The sequence below is a fragment of the Carassius auratus genome, chromosome 3 (genome assembly GCF_003368295.1).
Source record: "Carassius auratus strain Wakin chromosome 3, ASM336829v1, whole genome shotgun sequence".
In the NCBI taxonomy this organism is placed as follows: Eukaryota; Metazoa; Chordata; class Actinopteri; order Cypriniformes; family Cyprinidae; genus Carassius; species Carassius auratus.
The window spans coordinates 15,668,341-15,687,395 of NC_039245.1; the positions used below are offsets into that span (position 1 = coordinate 15,668,341).

Sequence of the window (19,055 nt, forward strand, 5' to 3'; positions counted from 1 at the left end):
ACATCTTAAGTTACTCATGTTGGCTGCTCAATGTTATTTTCTGGTTCTATCATCTACTCAAGACTTTTAAAAGTAGGCCTATGTACAAAATGTTTTTCATAAAGCAAACAAACGTTAGCTATGATTAAAGCAGATTGCTTGAAATAATGCTTGACTGGTAATAAGAGAAAAGTTTAATATTTTTACCTGCTGGACGATAAAACCGGTGAAGAAAATCCCGCAGACACACATCGGAGAAAATCTCGCCACGCGGGAAGAAAACACCTATGAAGGTATGTTTCCTGTTCAACGACTAAATCTGTTTAATTAGCATTGTATGATGCATTTATGAAGAAAATAACTAACCTTTGCGAACCATTAGTAAAATTTTCGCGCCTCGAACGTTTGAATAAATCACGCCTGTCCAACTGTCGTAAATGACGTCACGCGTAGGCGGTGAAGTAATAACCATAGTAATAACATCCGCTAATTAATCGATTCGACAACGCCATTAGTGTCAGATACTTATAGTTATTAGTTAATTATCTCAAAACAACAGAACGCTGTTCATTTTTTTTTTATCAAGTTTACATGTAGCATGTAATTATCAGTTTATTCAGTCAGCAGCTTTTCACAACTTTTTCCGACTGGCTGCTGTAAAGGACATGCCATCTGAAATGTAAAATGCAAAAAAAAAGCTGTTTTACTCAGTTGAGATTGGGAGCTTGAACGAAACTTAACAAAATATACTAACACAATCATTCAATGACAACACTTTTTTTTTTTTTTTTTGCCTGTTCAAACTCATTCTTCAGGTCAGATGGTGTGACTTCCGTCGATTCATGCACCAATGCCAGGAAGAAATGGAAACCGCTGCATCATAAAACACAGACACCAGTGCCATTTGCACGAGGCTCATCACGTGGTAGATTACAGACCAGCATTTCAAAGAACCATCCCACCCATTACTTTCAAATTACATGTTTACATCAGATGCTGGTGTTTTAAACATATTTTTATTGCAAACCAAAGGGTTACTGGGTTTCCTTCTGCTCCCAGAAGAAGAAGATTGTAATTAGCGGGGAGCAGAGGAGCCGACATTTTGACGCCAGGGAGCTGCAACACTTGGCAAATATCACTTGGTGAGTTTACAAAGTCATGGGCTCACGAAACCATCAGTCTCGGTGTTGAGTCCAAAAAAAGCGGAGTTGAACCCTGGGTAGCTTACAACGACTTCCCCTTGAGTTTCCCTTAAATTTGCCAGCATTTGTTTGATCGTCAAGGCAAAGCAATCAATGCAAAAGATGTAAAAGTCAGCCCCTGTGAAAGCTGAGAGGTCCCACCATATTTAAGTGTCTAATCAGCGTCCCGCTGAGGCTTTTTTTTTTCTCTCCAAACCTGCTTAATGTCTCATCTAGATCACGCAGGTGCCCCAGAATGCTTCACTGTTCATGGTAAGGACCAGTCAATCAGAAAATCCATTGAATATATTCACGACTGGGACTCATCCCATCCCGGTTCCTTGCGGAAAGCGCATCTACTCTAAGACTCTTGGTAACCCATAATTGGCCTTTTTCCACATGGATCTGCATTATAATAAGGCCTCGGCCTAGCGTCTACTCGGAGTTACAGTTCGAAACGCTACTCTATTGGACGGGGAAAGACATGAGAGTGGGTCTTTGGACAAACGAGACGTTAATCCACAAACTTGTGCATGTCACCATAGAGCCAACGTTGGGGCGGGAGCACTGCATCGTTCAGATGGCCACATTCGTCATTGCACTTGCAGGACTGCACAAACATTACAGCCCTCTCGAAGCGCTCTCCATCGGGGCAGGCGAAGAGCACGGGTGCTGTCCGCATGCGCCGGGGTGAGCAGCATCGCCCGTCCAGACACGTCCCGCAGTAGTTGGGCCGATAGAGACGTGTGCTGCGGCAGCCGGCGTAGCGCAGACGCAGAGGCTCAGGAGACTTGTGTGTACGAGAGCACTTCCTCCCCTTCTGTTAAAGAAAAATAAAAGGCTGTTTACGCTCACATCTGCAGTGGAAAACAAGTGTGCAGTGGTAGGCTAAGGGCCATTTACACAACCATTTTCACCATTTCCAACTAAAAATATTTTGGCCGTTGATTTTCATGACCTTGGCATTTTGGAGGCCTAAGAATGCAAACTTCTGAAAACGGGGTTTCAAAGAGCAAGTTTTTGGAAGCAAATTTGCTAATTATGTGTCCTTCAGTATGTGCACAGCGACGCAGTGTTTCTTTACGAAGTGACATCGCCAACTACTGGCCTGGCAAGACAATGCAAAGGTCACTATAAATGTGTGCACCTTTAAAATTGATTCTTGATAATTATTATTTTTAATTTTTATTGTCTAAAATCCCTAAAATCATAAATTTACTAGAGAAGCAAGACTGAAAGACTTTAGTCTTCATAGATTCTGAGTGTATTTAATCTCACTGCACTTGTAGATCTTTTCATGTTGGCGGATACATGTTCTTGTTTTAATCATAAACTCACTTAATTCTGATAATTTTATAAGGCAAAAATTCTTCTTATGTCATTTTGCATCTCCAGTAAACATGTTTATTTAAGAATGTTTAGACTTTTGTACCAGGAATTCAAGATAGTAAGGAATTAGAGCACTTTCTATAGTGAAAGTTTGTCATTTTAATTAAAATATCACATTGCATCCTTTATCTTAACATGTTAACTCATGTTTCAAGTACTACTGCTAATGTGACTGTTGTTGTTTAAGCTACTTCCATATTCAGAAACACACATAATAAAATAAAATGAAAATAAGCAAAGCTTTAAATGATGTTTAAATAGACATTTTGCTTGCACAATGGGAAATAATGTACTGGGAAATTGTACTAGAAAGAGCCAAAGGCCAAATGATGATTGCAGGGTTTAGATTTATGGATTTCATTTAATTAATGTTTTTATATTGGCTTGTACCAGTTTGTGCCCATGCACCAACAGAAACTTTGTTTAGAAGCTGCTCTTTTATTGGTGTAGAATTCTTAAGCTATTTAAGCAAACATAAACAGGATCTTGTGGTGATAATTTCTGAAATGTTTACCTTTATAGGCACATTCACAGAACTACAGGGACGAATGTTGCAGAGTCTGGTTTCCTTCAGCAGTTTGCACTGAGCATTCTCAGTGGTGACCCGAGACGAAACGCCCATCCCGCAGCTGCGTGAACAAGGCGTCCAGCTTGTCGTCTGTGCAACACATCGTCGTCCGGCTTGCTTCCACACTAGGAAGAGCGAGAGAGATGGGGTAAGTTAGTACACAGGCACCATTCACCCAACAGGGAACACTGACGCACAGAGAAAGTGATTTCGGCTGCCTGACAGAGTGTGTGTGGGGCTGGTTCACAAGGATCTCGTGGAAAAGAAGCAGTGGGCTCCTAAACACAGGCACCCACACAGAAGCACATGCAGGAGGAACCGCCACAGCTCACATTGGGACTGCTTGTTATTTGAAGGGCAGCCAAAGCGGGCGTTTACACAGGACTCAGTCTTGCACTTCGCTGCACTATTTTCAATTGTTGGTCATTGGTGGTAATGATCATCAGCCTGAGACAAGGTTATTATAGTTAACTGAATAATAAGTTTTCATTTAGTTTAGTATAGTAATACTACTGCAATGAACCCCATGTTTGGTGACATGTCAAGTTATAAGAAGTCTAGAAGAAGTCTAGTGGTAATTACGAAACGTGTTGGGGAAAACACACCTGGCAGGTGCTTTCGGCTACGCGCTTTGTCCCACTTTCTCTCCAGCTCCATGAGCTCATTGCTGGGGGAGGTTTTGGGCGTGTAGGGGAAGGGCTTTGGTGGGGGTTTCTTGTAGATGTGCAGGTCGGGGAACAGATACGGAGGCGGCTGTGGCCGTCTGAACACTGGCGGGAGGACGGAGGACTCGCTGTGACAGTCCACACTGAGGCAGCACTGGCCCGGGATCTTGACCAGTCGAGGTGCAGGACAGGACGGAGATGCCAGAGGAATATCAGAGGGGCAAAGGGGCACGCAGCCCACCGCCCCGTCGATACAGGTGCACTGGTGTTTGCAGCCCGCGCGGAAGTTTTCTCCATTCTGATACATGCGGCCATTGTATTCACAAGAACGGCCTTCCAGTTTGCCTGAAGAGACAAAAGAAAGAAAGAGTTTTAGTAATTATGGGGTGTTTTTTTCAGTGTAAAAAAAAATTGTTGTCCAAGCTAACAGAAGTTCCTCCAGAATTATTGATAGAACCTTCGTTCAGAAAAACATCATTCACACATTCTTCATGGAATCTTTCTGTTTCTTGTTTCAGAATGTTCAGAGAACCTTCAAAAGTAACATTTTCATACCTTCATGAAACATAAGTGACCCTGGAGCACAAATGTAGTCTCTTGGGTATATTTGTAACAATAGCCAGAAACACGGTATGGTTCAAAATTATAGATTTTTCTTTTATGCCAAAAATCATTAGGATATTAGGAAAAGGTAATGTTCCAGGAAGATATTTTGAAAATTTCCTGCCGTAGTTGTATCAAAACGTAATTTTTGATTAGTAATATGCATTGCTAAGAATTAATTTGAACAACTTTAAAGATGATTTTCTCCATATTTAGATATTTTTGCACCCTCAGATTCCAGATTTTATAGTAATAGTTATATCTCGGCCAAATATTGTTCGATCCTAACAAACCATACATCAATGGAAAGATTATTTATTCAGCTTTCAGCTTTCACACTTAAGACTGGTCATTTTTTTAAATAAAGATTTATACAAATAAGTAAGCTTTCCATTGATGTATAGTTTGTTAAGCTCAGACAGTATTTGGCCGAGATACAACTATTTGACAATCTGGAATCTGAGGGTGTCTAAATACTGAGAAACTCGCATTTAAAGTTGTTCAAAAACAAAAGTTCTTATCAATGCATATTACTAATTAATAAAATGTGTTAATATTTATTTACGGTAGGAAATGTACAAAATATCTTCATGGAACAAGATCTTTACTTAATGATTTTTGGCATAAAAGACAAATCGATCATTTTGACCCATACAATGTATTTTTGGCTCTTGCTACAAATATACCCCAGAGACTCAAGACATTTTTGTTAGCTAAGTCCAAATCAGTATTTTGCCTTGCTTTCCAGTAAAAATATTCCAGTATAAGCATTCTTTAGATGAACTGTGATTCATTTTGACATCTTTTGAATGATTTGCATTGTATTATCAGAGACGACCTGCACAGAGTGACAGTAAGGGGTTAAACAGAGATCGACACTCAATCCTTTGCTGTCATGAGAGGGGCTCTATGTTTAGGGCAGAGGGGAATTTTGACTTGTTTACAATGTCTTTGAGCATCAGATAGTCTTTGGGTGTGTGTGACGCCCTTAAAATCCCCCTTTAGTCCAACACAAATAACTGCCTTAATATAGAAACTAGCCCAGTGCACAAAATATCCTCTGTATGTGAGGAAATTAATGTGTATGTCTTAATAAAGATAACACCTGAAGCGCAGCGTGACCAAACTACATCACTTCCTCTTTGTTACCTAAGTTATACTACATTATTAAGCAGTTTGTCATTCGATTAATTATTTATGACAATTATTACATATTTTTGTGTTTTCTTTATTTTTATATCTTTGGGACAATATATCCTATTGAAGCAGGACTTTTGGGTGGGACATCAAAGGTTTTGTTAATATTTAGTAAAGTTCTGGTACCATTTAGGTTGTCCTTAACCAAACACAACTTATGTAAATACATTTGCATCATAATATTTTATGGTATTGAAAATGTATCTAAATTAATGAAATGTATGACTTTTTAAAAAAATCAAATGAAATCATTTTGCATAATCAATACAATATTTTGTGACATACGCTAATGCAAAATCATTCTGAATATATTCTGATATATGCAAATGACTTTAAATTGATAAATCAAATGCATACATTTGCATTTTCTTTATCACATTGTGATTTATAAGAGAAATAATTGCTATTTAAAGAGTTGTACACTTTTTTTAATTAAACACATTTTTAATGAATTTATGCATGCATATATTATGGAATATTTAAATATGTAAAAATTTAATATTTGATTAATTTAATTTGTATTAGCGTGTATTGTGATATATATATACCAATGATAAATGCTAATGAAAATAAATGGTAATTTTTGAAAATAATTTTATACATACATTTATAAATTAATTTACACAAGCATATATATATATATATATATATATATATATATACACACACACACACACACACACACACACACACACAGACCCCAAAAATCAAACCTAGGGTTGTTGTGTTTACTCACCGCGGCAGATTCCATGGAGACTGGTCACATCATTGCCATAGTTACACTCCAGGCCCTTGTGATGGTCGCAGGGTTTGTTCTCGTGGCAGTCTTGATTGAGCTGGGCGGCACACACCTTACAGCAGCCGCAGCTGTCGGGCACCGCACTGACGCCCGGTGGGCACACGGGCCGCTCCGCCGCACACTTACACACCTCAGGACACCGCGCTCGGACCTGCAGACCACACACAGACAGACGGATCTCAGCGAGGATAAAACCTCTGCATAAACATAATGAGCGTTTCTGAATATTTAAAGGGATAGTAGAACCAAAACAATTATAATAATCTGTCATTATTTACTGACACTCAAGTTCTTCAAAAGAGCTCAAGTGAAGTGAGGTGACAAACAGCCAAGTATGGTGACCTATACTCAGAATTCATGCTCTGCATCCCCATCCAAAGTTCACACACACACACACACACAGCAGTGAACACACACCCGGAGCAGTGGGAATCATGTGTGCTGCGGCCCCCGGGGAGCAGTTTGGGGTTCGGTGTCTTGCTCAAGGGCACCTCAGTCGTGGTATTGAACCCACAACCTTAGGGTTAGGAGTCAAACTATCTAACCACTAGGCCACGACTTCCCCAAAGAAGAAATAAAAAAAGATATGTGGGTAACCAAAAGTCGCTGTAACCTTTTTGGTTTTCAGCATTCTTCAGAATATCTTCTTTTGTGTTCTGTTGTGTTCCAAACTCGTACAGGAACATCATGAGGGTGAGTAAATGATGACAAGAGTTTTTATTTTTGGGTGAACTATTTCTTTAAGTTAAAACTACATGAATTAATGTGTTTATTTGGCTGATCTTAATAAAATGTGTCAGGGTGGCGGAAGCTAGAAATGAATTCACCTGTTGTGAAGTGAAAATGAACTGGGCTCATCTGAACATGTTCTGGGCTTGTGGCTATAATGGATACAGCAAAAACAGAAGCTAACAATGAGTACATTTCTCTGTCTATTAGATTGTGTTTTATTAACATCTACACAAACCCCAAACCTGCCCCTTACAATAATGTGAAATCAGTCGTTATTGTTGTACAGAAAAATTAATCTTGGTGTGAGAAAAATTAGGCTATTGATGTGTGCATACCCAGTAGTTTTTGCTTTATCTCTTCTAGCCTTAGCCATGTTCTGGCAAGATTCATGCGATGTTAATAGAATGTTTGTTCTGTGTTATCTGTCTTTAATAATGTTCTGAAGACTTTAGCACAAATACATTAAACATTGTTCATGGAACGTTTTTCAAAAACATTATAATTGGACGTTCATCTTGTTTCAAATCTTTGAGAGAACATACCAAACTAAAGTTCACATAATGTTTGAAAATGATAAAATGGAAAAAAAAATGTCTAAGAAATATAAACTTACATCCAGGATATGGTACCAAGCAATACAAAATATTTAATATAATACTACTGAATTGTAAAAAAAAAATAAAAAAAAATACTATTGCCATTTTTTATTACTAAATTACTTTTATTCTTTGCCATTTTGTTTGTAAAGAGAATGAATGTACTGATGTGAAATAACACATCGGTATATATATATATAAACAACATTTTTATAATAATCACATAACCAAAGAAAAATATTTTTAATACATTAATAAAAAATTAGAAAATTCATAACATCCAAACATTCAGAAAAGAGATTTATAGATTCATAGGAATATTAACAAAGTGTTCTTAGAATGTTTGTTGAAAACGTTAAGGGAACATTCCATTTTATAACTTTCAAACATGATGAGAATGTTACTTTTGAACATTCCAAAACAAGGCAATAACAAGAAACATTCCATGAATGAATAACTTTATTAAAGAGCAGGTAACTCTAAAAGAACCTTCTATTAACATTGAGAATCTTCCCAGAAGGTTCTTAAGGCTTTCTCTGTTAGCAGAGATGAGAAACATTCATCTACACTCCACGATTTCATTTCTCACTGGGAAAGGACTGTTTCGTCATTCCAAAAGATTTTTGTTTTTCTCCATTAAAGCCAGTTTCCATTGGATCATTTCCGACAGCACTGCACCTGTTTCCCTGGCCTCTCCTTCTCTGTGTGATCTACCCAGCCAAGCTTTCTGAGAATGACCACAGCGCCTGGCATCTTAACTGAGAGGAGACCAGCTCCTGAGTCTCTCGGGACCCATATGTGGATCTGAGCTCGGACATCAAAGCATAACTCGGACCCTCCCTGACCGATTCTGACCGGCGGGGTTAATGGAGCGGGACTGATGTGCTTTGGTTATTTTGAGCTGTGCTTTTCTATTTCTGAACCGCAGCAACAGACTCTCTCAGGTGGGCAAATCATATATATATATATATATATATATAATTATATACATATAGACACACATATATATATATATATATATATATATATATATATATATATATATATATATATATATACTAAAATATAAATGAAACAATTTTATTTACATATATTTATACATACAGTTATTTATGCAACTAATGCATAATTATATGAACGACTGATATGTTTTGGTCTCATTTTCTTATACACTGTTTACATGGCATTCTAGTGACTTACCGTCGTGCAGATGATCAGTACAAGCACGAGCAGACACAGTAAATCCCTCATCTTCATAACAAACCCTTCAGTGTCCACGGAAGATGATTAATTGAAACTGTAACCCGAATAAAGCACTTCTACTCTCACAGACAAGCGGTAATAATCCAGCCAGGCGCGTTTATTCCAGCCGTCTCTGAATCCAGCAGTGAAGTTTTTAACTCTTGTTTTCATTCCGCGCTCTTTATACGACTGAACTGTGATTTATCAGAAGCCCCGCCCCCTCGACCAACCAGAGCGCGGAAGCGCGGCCGGGATTCTAAAATGGGCGTGGTTCTGACGTCGAGGCGGAGTCTTGACGATTCGGGGGCGTGGTCAGTGATGAATGCAGTCATTCATAAAAACAACTTCATTCCAGAGAGGAGCTGCTGTCTGCTGCTTTTAACTTATATCGTAATACAAATATTATGGATGCTTTAAAGTCTCTTTGACACGCATAGCTCTGTCTGCTGTGTGCTTTGTGCAAGGCTAGATAAATATACTCAGCTGTGTGCTGCATTAATAAAGCCACTGCCACAGAAAACAAGCAGAGATTTCCTGTATCAAAACACAGATGGATAGACAGATCAGATGAATTCAACATATTTTCATCAGCTTCATCTATTTGTAAATTAAAAAGCTTTATTGGAACCCTTTATTGAAAAAAAAAACAAGTCATGTTTTCAATCGTTTCCTCAGGAGTGAAAAAGCTCAGCATGACCAACTGGCTGCACATGGAGGAGATGGATGGATTGATGTGGAAAAAGATGTGGGTGGAGGAGTGTGAGGACCAGATCAAAAACAGGTCTGTGGAAAACAACCGAGAGACGGAGGCCAGAGGTTGGACGGGGAAGACTGAACAGAGGTACAAACACGGAGAGACAGAAGGAAAGACCTTTAGAAAGTCAATAACAGGAAAAAAAAAGTGTCCGAAACGCTTCCACACGGGTCGTTTAGTGTCAGTCATCACACACACACATCAAATACATTCAGCAATTACTTCACAAACCTATTAATACCTACAAATACCTGAAATAAATATGATGTAAATACATAATCATATTTATAAAATAATATATGTGCACATCTCTGACTTATTCTTATGCCATATAATGTATGTATTTTGTTATTTTAATTCTACTTCCATCATTTTCTGCATGCAAAGTAAATTACTTTGTGATATATAATTTTAATTATAATTCTAAATACTTTTTTATTTAATTCTCCTTATGTAATGTTTCAAGATAAATATTAAATTAAATGTTTTTTTATTTGTATGTGTACTTATTTTATTTTTTAGAGATGTTTATTACTTAGGAAGACATGCTGGAGCTTTAACGAAACAAAGCCCTGTCGATCTGAGGTTTATCACACGTCCAGATCACAGCTCAAGACCCCTGTGAAGCCAGATAGTGTTGTAATATGAAGAGGGCTGTCCTGACCGTAAAGAGCCACTGAGGAGCCTTTATTTTGGAGGTTGTGTAACAATCTTGCTCCACACCAGCAGAGTCAGACCGAGATAAAGAGAGAGAGGAGGTTTACTGTGTGGGTTATTTTTAACCCAGAACAGGAAGTGTGGTGTTGACTGCCCAAACACACACCTGACACACACCAGAAACAGAGTCACTGAGACAGTCACATGACCTGAGGCGTCACTGACACATAATAAAGTCACAGATGAAGCTAAAGAAAATTATTGTGTTAAAACACATCTGTCATGTTATTGTGATTTAATCTTTCATGATGCTTATACACACACACACACACACACACACACACACACACACATACAGTACAGACCAAAAGTTTGTACACACCTTCTCATTCAAAGAGTTTTCTTTATTTTCATGAATATGAAAATTGTAGATTCACACTGAAGGCATCAAAACTATGAATTAACACATGTGGAATTATATACATAACAAAAAAGTGTGAAACAACTGAAAATATGTCATATTGTAGGTTCTTCAAAGTAGCACCTTTTGTTTTGATTACTGCTTTGCACACTCTTGGCGTTCTCTTGATGAGCTTCAAGAGGTAGTCACCTGAAATGGTCTTCAACAGTCTTGAAGGAGTTCCCCGAGAGATGCGTAGCACTTGTTGGCCCTTTTGCCTTCTGTCTGCGGTCCAGCTCACCCCTAAACCATCTCGATTGGGTTCAGGTCCGGTGACTGTGGAGGCCAAGTCATCTGATGCAGCACCCCATCACTCTCCTTCTTGCTCAAATAGCCCTTGATGCATTCAGTGTGAATCTACAATTGGAAGGAATTGGAAATTCGTGGGCTAGGATAGGACATTCGAACCAGAAAGCTGAGAATCTTCAAACATAGCTTACATTTGGCTAAAAGGTTTTTGTCTTTCTGCTCAACTAAAGTGAAATAATGAGCATATTTCCACTTTGAGACACTCGTGTTGCTCTCGCCTTGACTCGTCATGACTGCTGCACATACTTGAATAAACGGAAACACGCCCACAGTGTGTCTTCGTGTTTACAGTGATGGCATCCACCAATCCTACAATGTGTCGCTGCTGCAAACAGGTTAGGCTGCACTTCAGTCAAAATTAATTAATTAAAAAAAAATTAACGGACAATGCACCATATGGTAAGGGTAACAGAGTTAATTTTAAACAGTAATGTGTTACAGTATTAATTACTGTCAAATAATAAAGCGGTACTGCCCAACACTGGACAACACTTTTAGAAAAAAGGCTTCATTGGGGTTCTATATAGAACGACCCCACTACGAACTCCCGAACTGATTCAAATGATTCACGATCCCGCTCCGAACTCCCGAACTGATTCAAATGATTCGCGATGCCCGAACTGATTCAAAAGATTCGCGAACCCGCTACGAACTCCCGAACTGATTCAAAAGATTCGCGAACCCGCTACGAACTCCCGAACTGATTCAAAAGATTCGCAACACGCTACGAACTCCTGAACTGATTCAAATGATTCGCGATCCCCGAACTGATTCAAAAGATTCGCGAACCCGCTATGAACTCCCGAACTGATTCAAATGATTCATGCTCCGAACTACCGAACAAATGATTCGCGATCCCCAAACTAACTCAAATGATTCGCGAACGCGCTACGAACTCCAGAACTGATTAAAATGATTCATGCTCCGAACTACCGAACAAATGATTCGCGATCCCCAAACTGACTCAAATGATTCGCGAACCCGCTCCGAACTCCCGAACGGACTCAAATGATTCGCGAAACCGCTACGAAATCCCGAACTAATTCAAATGATTCGCGAACCCGCTCCGAACTCCCGAGCTGATTCAAATTATTCTGATCCCCAAACTGACTCAAATGATTCGCGAACCCGCACCAAAATCCCGAATTGACTCAAATGATTCGTGATCCCGCTCCGAACACACGAGAACTCTTTGACCACAGCTGCTGTGCTTCAAAAGCTCTTGCAGCAGCTCAACACTGTTTTTTTTCTGAGGTGGTCGGATCAAATCAGATTGTGGTTAATCTTGCAGATCATGACTTATACTCTTCCTCTCCCTGCAGTTTGGTAATATAAAGATTCCTCCTTTGAACTCTATTATATATATATATATATATATATATATATATATATATATATATATATATGTGTGTGTGTGTGTGTGTGTGTGTGTGTGTGTGTGTACATGTAGCTATATATTATAATTAAGGAGCTCATTAATTAAACACAATTTGGAACTCATGTCCACAATTTTTTTTGTGTTGTGTCATTAGTTGTGTCTTAATTTGATTAATTATTATTACACAAATAGTATTTTAAAATTACATTTCAAATTGTTTTATTTTACTCTTTAATTTACTATTAATTTATTCTTAATTTTTGTCTATTCTGTATTATTCCACCCTTGATATTACATATTCTTCTTGCTATTATTAACCTATTGTTGTTCAGTTATTTATTATGGTATTATTCATATTATATATAGAATATTAAGCTATTATAAATCTATTATATCACATTTGTATATTATTGTATGTTATTGTACCGTTGTACTCGCTTTTCTTATTATTCACTTTACTTTAAGTTGTACTACATATACTTTTTAATATAACATATCACTTTTACTATATTTCTACTGTGCACTGTATCGGTGCATATTTTCATTTTCACTGGATCCATAGCCTCATCAGTTACGTGTTATTATTTGTTGTGGAGTTCATCTGTAGGCTATAGTGCTATCAAAATGAAAATCAGACTACAAGTGTGTCACTTTTTGATTTGTATTTACTTGTTTTATTACATTTTCTCAACGATAGTAAATTATTAGTGTTTAAAGATCTATTATTTCGATTTTATCCCAGTATTTCAAAGGGAATGAGCTGTGTTCTGACCTGAGACACAAGAAAGAGAGAGAAAATACTGTATATATATATTATAATGGTCAATCGCTACAGGTCATAGTGAGAAGAACCACTGCTAACTCTCCATCATCAGTAATGACCGATCACTCACTCCCTCACTACATCGATTTACTGTTACACACACACACACACACACACACACACACACTTGATGGTGTCACAGAGAGCCTCCTTGTTCTGCCTCCTTCCCGTCTTTCCACCGGTAGGCCGCAAAAATCCCAGAAATCCCTGTTATTTCCGCACCTGTGTTTGTTTGGCAGGAGTAAACACATGAAGAGCCTCAGTGTTTGGTGCACAGACCTCGTCTCTGTTCACACACTCACCGAGCCACAGCGCCTCCTATGAGAGGAACATCATGACACACGCATGAAACAAACAGCATAAATGCATTGCATTACAGGGATTGCATTTCAATGTTTTGTAGTATCAGTAATTGCATTTTTAGGGGCTGGAATTCAACATGGTTGTATATTTGAGCTGTGAATATTTCAATTAAAATAATATCACACATTTTCATCATAAAAATAGATCATGAACTCATATTCACCTTCCATTTTCGACACCTGCTGTGGAGTGTGGGCCAAATATTAGTGCTTTATAAAAAATAATAATAATAATAATAATAATACTAATTTAAATTCTTTCCAATATCCTTTTTTTTTCCAATAATTAAATGCATGTTTAAAGATCTTGGCACACTATAGCTTACTGCTTTATATGCCCAGTGCATGCATACTGCCAACTATAATCTAAGAATAGTGTGTGAAACAGTATATACAATAAGCAACAAATAATGTTTCAGAGTAATATGCTACAATGTTGTCACAAGACAAACACTGAACATGAATTCATCACAGCTGTCGAGACTTTAATTATGCTAACTGTTCGTTTACAAAGGCTTGAAGATAAGGGTTCACACTTGTAAACAGTTATATATCGCCCAACTGAATTCATAATGAACTGTAGACATTGAACAGGACTGAATCAACACTGAGCTGTCTTTAACTGAACAATGATATTATTTCCATTACACCGAGTGAAAAAAATATAAATTCTGTTTACCCTAGAATAGCAGTATTTAGCAGTAGGCTGTGTAAATACTCGTTAGGTGTATTTACATCCTGATTTTTCGTGTCCTGTCTGTCAGGCTTCAAAGCATCCAGATCTCGTGAAGTGATATTGTAACCTGCTGCTGGATTTGAACATCAGGATCTGGTTATTTACTCTGAGGATTTCAGTCTTTCTCATTGACTTGGTCCAGTTCAGTCTCTTTCACACGGTGACCTGTTTAACACCCAACACATCATGATCTCTCTGCCATTTTACTCAACTTACTTTGAAATGCTCTAAGGAACAGATTTACTAACAGCTTGCGCAAACTCTCATAGTGAGGGAAAGGTATGGACACAATCCTTTTGCAGCTGACTTCACTGCATTGCAAGAGTTTCCCTCTCAGAAACAAAATTTATGGGAAGTGAGTATTTAAAGGGGTCATATGATGCTTTTTTAAAGATCATTATTTTGTGTATTTGGTGTAACCGAATATGTTGAAATGCTTTAATGTTCAAAACACATTATTTTTCAAATACTGTACATTATTGTAGATCTCTATGCCCCGCCTCTCGTCGTTTTCTACAAAGCCCCTCCCTCTGACGAGCGCAGTCTGCTCTGATTGGACAACAGACCCAGTTCATTGTGATTGGCCGAACACCACAAGCACTCGTCGGAAATATAATGCCCCTTTCCTTAATAGTGAAATTCGGCTTTCAAAATTAATGTAATGTTAATGTTGTCCTTAGTTTTACCATCAGTTCAAGTCTGAAAGAGTAACAGAGTGGTGTGACAGAAACTAACGTTTTGACGCTTATTTGACCTGTTCAGTAAATCCGACCATAACATGCAATGTTCAGGACTGGTTGAGTCTATCCCTTTAACAAAGTTTCATCTGATTTGGGGAATCAGTAACTACAGGGACAAACACATTTTCATGTGGAACTGTGGAACTTCAGTTGGAACTGTTTTTGCTTCCGATCATTTAAAAACACAGTACTTGTCTTGTCTGTTTGACACAGATTATTTTACTAGACATTGCAAAAGATTAAGAAAAGATTCCAAATAATCACAGCGTGTGGGCACTGATACTTCTGGTTTGAGTATTACTGAAATAGTAGACTGAAAAACAAACTCTTCTGTTCTCTTTCGCAGTATAAAGCTGCAGTCTGTAAGTTTTGCCTCTTTGTCGCCATCTCTGTTTGAAAACCTGCAACTGCAGCTGTTTGTGGAGTTATCTTCCTTGAGTGGGTTGTGCTCCAGTGCGGATGAATCTAATGTTTTGAGGAGTATGTGTGTGTGTGTGACAATCTGTTACCGCACCGGTGTGGATATTTACTGTACTTCACTATCACAGATTCTATCATGGCTTGGAAAGTATGACCCAGATAAGATTTTTCACCTGATATTGTCATCTGAACATCCATGGTCATACCAAGAAATGCATCAATTACTCGTTATCACAATAATATTTCACAATAATATACAAAAGTGTTGTAAACATGAAGCATGGCCAGTCTGCGTTCACTGAAGAAGTTTGCATTTATTCAACTTGAAAAATCAGGAGAAAATGTAAATTAAAATTTAACTGTTTCAAATCTTAAGAAGTATTTGAATATGTAAAATTGTGATGATTACTTCAACTAAATTAGTTGGTAACTATTTAACTTGTTATGGTGGTTTTATAAATGTATGTGTACCAAACTAACTGCAGTTTATTATCAGTTATTTATTTAGTCAATAAACTGAGTTGGAATGCATATAGTGATCTGAATGCATAATTTAGTGCACATGATTTAATTTTAAACTTCCACATCTGAATCCTTAGATGCATCTGGATATCTTGATTTGAGTTGAAACAAAGAAAGACGAGTTTTCCATTCCCCCTTTGGCTTTTCCATATGAAGCCCCATCAGTCTGAGAGAGAGAGAGAGAGAGAGAGAGAGAGAGTGTGAGTGAGTGAGAGAGAGAGAGAGAGAAAACAGAGGGAGTGAGTGTGTGTGTGAGAGAGAGGGAGAGACAGAGAGAGAGTGTGAGTGAGTGAGTGAGTGAGTGAGTGAGTGAGTGAGTGAGTGAGTGAGTGAGTGAGTGTGAGAGAGAGGGAGGGAGAGTGAGTGAGAGAGAGAGGGGGGGAGTGAGAGAGGGAGAGAGAGGGGGGGTGAGAGAGGGAGAGAGAGGGGGGGGGTGAGAGAGGGAGAGAGAGGGGGGGTGAGAGAGGGAGAGAGAATGAGTGAGGGATTGAGGGAGGGGTGAGTGAGAGAGAGAGAGTGAGTGAGTGAGTGAGTTAGAGAGGGAGGAAGAGAGAGAGGGAGAGGGAGAGGGAGGGAGAGAAAGACAGAGGGAGTGAGTGAGTGAGTGAGAGAGAGAGAGAGTTAATGGTGAATTCTTGGCTGCAGAGACACTTAAAGCTGCAGTAGGTAACTTTTGTAAAAATATATTTTTTACATATTTGTTAAACCTGTCATTATGTCCTGACAGTAGAATATGAGACAGATAATCTGTGAATAAATCAAGCTCCTCTGGCTCCTCCCAGTGTCCTATTGCCATTTGCAGAAACTCCATCGCTCCCGGTAAAAACAACCAATCAGAGCTGCGGTCCGTAACTTTGTTTGTGTTCAAAATATAGAAAAATGAACATAATAAGCGAGTACACCATGAATCCATTTTCCAAACCGTGTTTTTAGCTTGTCCTGAATCACTAGGGTGCACCTATAATAAGTGTTTATATTCAGACTATTTTAGATTGCTTCGGGAGTACCGCGGCGGAGTAACCCAGTACCTTTGTGATTCTTCATAGACATAAACAGAGAGAAGTAGTTCCGGCTACGATGTTCTTCCGCAAGACGCAAGCAGTTCTGTTTATTAACCGCTAGAGCGTCAAAAGTTACCTACCGCAGCTTTAAATGTTCACATTCAAACTATCGTGTTAATTCTTTTGTAATTTGTTGGAGAGTTCATGTGATGCTAATACATTAGATTTTAGCCGATTTCTTTTCTTGGCTCATAAAAATTTTAATATACATGTGCTTTGGATGTTTTAGTATAATTTAGTTAATCTCCATGTGTACCTGAAGAAGTTAGCGTCATCATTGTTCTTCCAGATCTTCTCCAGCAGCTGCACACTGGCATCAATAGCAACGTCTGCAGCTTTATTATGCAGTGAACCATGACTGGAAGCACTGAAATCCTTATTGATTCCATCCAGGCTTTGTGTAAGACCAGCTGTGATGTCTCCAGGACCTCCGTGGCTACATTTCCCTGTCAAGAAATAAAAATAAGCATCATGATGATGACTTCTTTATATTTCCTGATGCTCCATCAAATCTGAAAGTCACCTTTTGGTTTCTTTTTTATTCCGAAGTACCCTGAAGTCAGAATCTTTTCTTCAATAATGTTCTTCAGAATGTTTCCCTCACAGTTCTTAGTTGGACACTCACAGGTTTCTTGGTTTGGCTCTGGAGGGAGAACATGCAAACGAAACGTTAAGTTTCTTGAGAGAAATCCCACCCATCTTCTGTTTAACAATTACTAGTATCTTTCAGGGCTCCGTACACACACACACACACACACGTACTTGCAGGGTTGGGTATGTTCTCGTCTGGATTGATCAGGGCAGTACAGGGTTCAGTGTTTCCCAGCTCTATCCAGTTACTGTGACTGTAGAAATCCTTCAATTTCCCAAACAACACACACACAAGCTTTAGTGCATTCATTCGTTCTCATTCTAAAGTCACGTAACAGCTACACAGATCTGCACGATCAGACTCACTTGTAAAGTATGCAGAATTGTTCCCAGCTTCTTTCGGGCATCTGCAAATTTCTCTCTACTGATGTCTTTTGAGATGTCCTCCACTCCCTTGATTATGAGCAACTTCCCGTCCACAAACGTCTCGCCGTGAAAGTGGTATTTCGCTTCGAGGAGATGGTCAAGGTCGGTCTTCACATTGTAATAGGAGATCATTTTTATGCCTGTCTCAAAGTTCTTTGTAAATGCATCCTTTTTGCAGGACCTCGCCAGTGTCTCGGTGTCAAGTGGTTCTGGCTGTTCAACCAAAGAGATAATGTTTTTTGCAGATTATTAATTTAGTCTTGGGATACATGAGTTTTAATAAAAACAACTCTGCATATAAATAGATATTCAGAATTGACACAACCGATCACATCTGTACCTTCGTGAAGCCTTCAACGCTCTCGCAGATCTTTGCGGTAGCACGCAGAATGGCGGTTCTTGTGATGTCCTGATGAGTTTTTGAATTCCCTTTCCTCACAATGAGAAAGGCCTGAGCAGTAATCAGCAGACTCCAAACAAGCAATACTCTTCTCATTTTCAGACGATTGGGAATATGAAGAACCACACCAGAATAGATGCTGTGCAGGTTTCAGTCAGAAGTTTTAAAGCAATGAAAATAAATATCAGCAGAAACATAATTTGTTAAAAATCCTTAGTTTATTGTATTTTAGGTTGTTTGGTGTCCCTTACAAGACTGCAGAGAACATATAATGCTCGTGGATACTTACCCCCAACGTCCTCAATGTTTCCTTGAGCCTCATAAAACTAATCTTGAACTAGTGAGCAGAAATTTATACACTGAATACTCTGTCATTTGAATTCATCTAGAAAAGTTGTTTAAAGTTATAAGCGTTTGCATAGATATCACTTCAGAAGACTTTGCCTGCGTATGCTGACTTTATCT

The 19,055-nt window shown here is 38.5% G+C and overlaps 2 protein-coding genes across 2 annotated transcripts; both read right to left on the reverse strand.

The window, feature by feature from the left end:
- Window positions 1-652: 652 nt before the first annotated feature.
- LOC113055224 (protein CYR61-like) lies at window positions 653-9,122 on the reverse strand. The gene is made up of 5 exons (XM_026221322.1): window positions 8,910-9,122; window positions 6,319-6,532; window positions 3,723-4,127; window positions 3,064-3,242; window positions 653-1,980 (listed from the first exon to the last, which is right to left on the reverse strand). Exons 1-5 carry the CDS (start codon window positions 8,964-8,966, stop codon window positions 1,675-1,677), a joined length of 1,161 nt encoding a protein of 386 aa, XP_026077107.1. The 5' UTR covers window positions 8,967-9,122; the 3' UTR covers window positions 653-1,674.
- Window positions 9,123-16,163: 7,041 nt separating this feature from the next.
- Window positions 16,164-18,686, reverse strand: LOC113054241 (von Willebrand factor A domain-containing protein 7-like). The gene is made up of 6 exons (XM_026219650.1): window positions 18,531-18,686; window positions 18,131-18,403; window positions 17,936-18,029; window positions 17,697-17,816; window positions 17,430-17,619; window positions 16,164-16,278 (listed from the first exon to the last, which is right to left on the reverse strand). The coding sequence occupies exons 1-6, from the start codon at window positions 18,684-18,686 to the stop codon at window positions 16,164-16,166; spliced, it is 948 nt and encodes a 315-aa protein (XP_026075435.1).
- Between the last annotated feature and the right edge of the window lie 369 nt (window positions 18,687-19,055).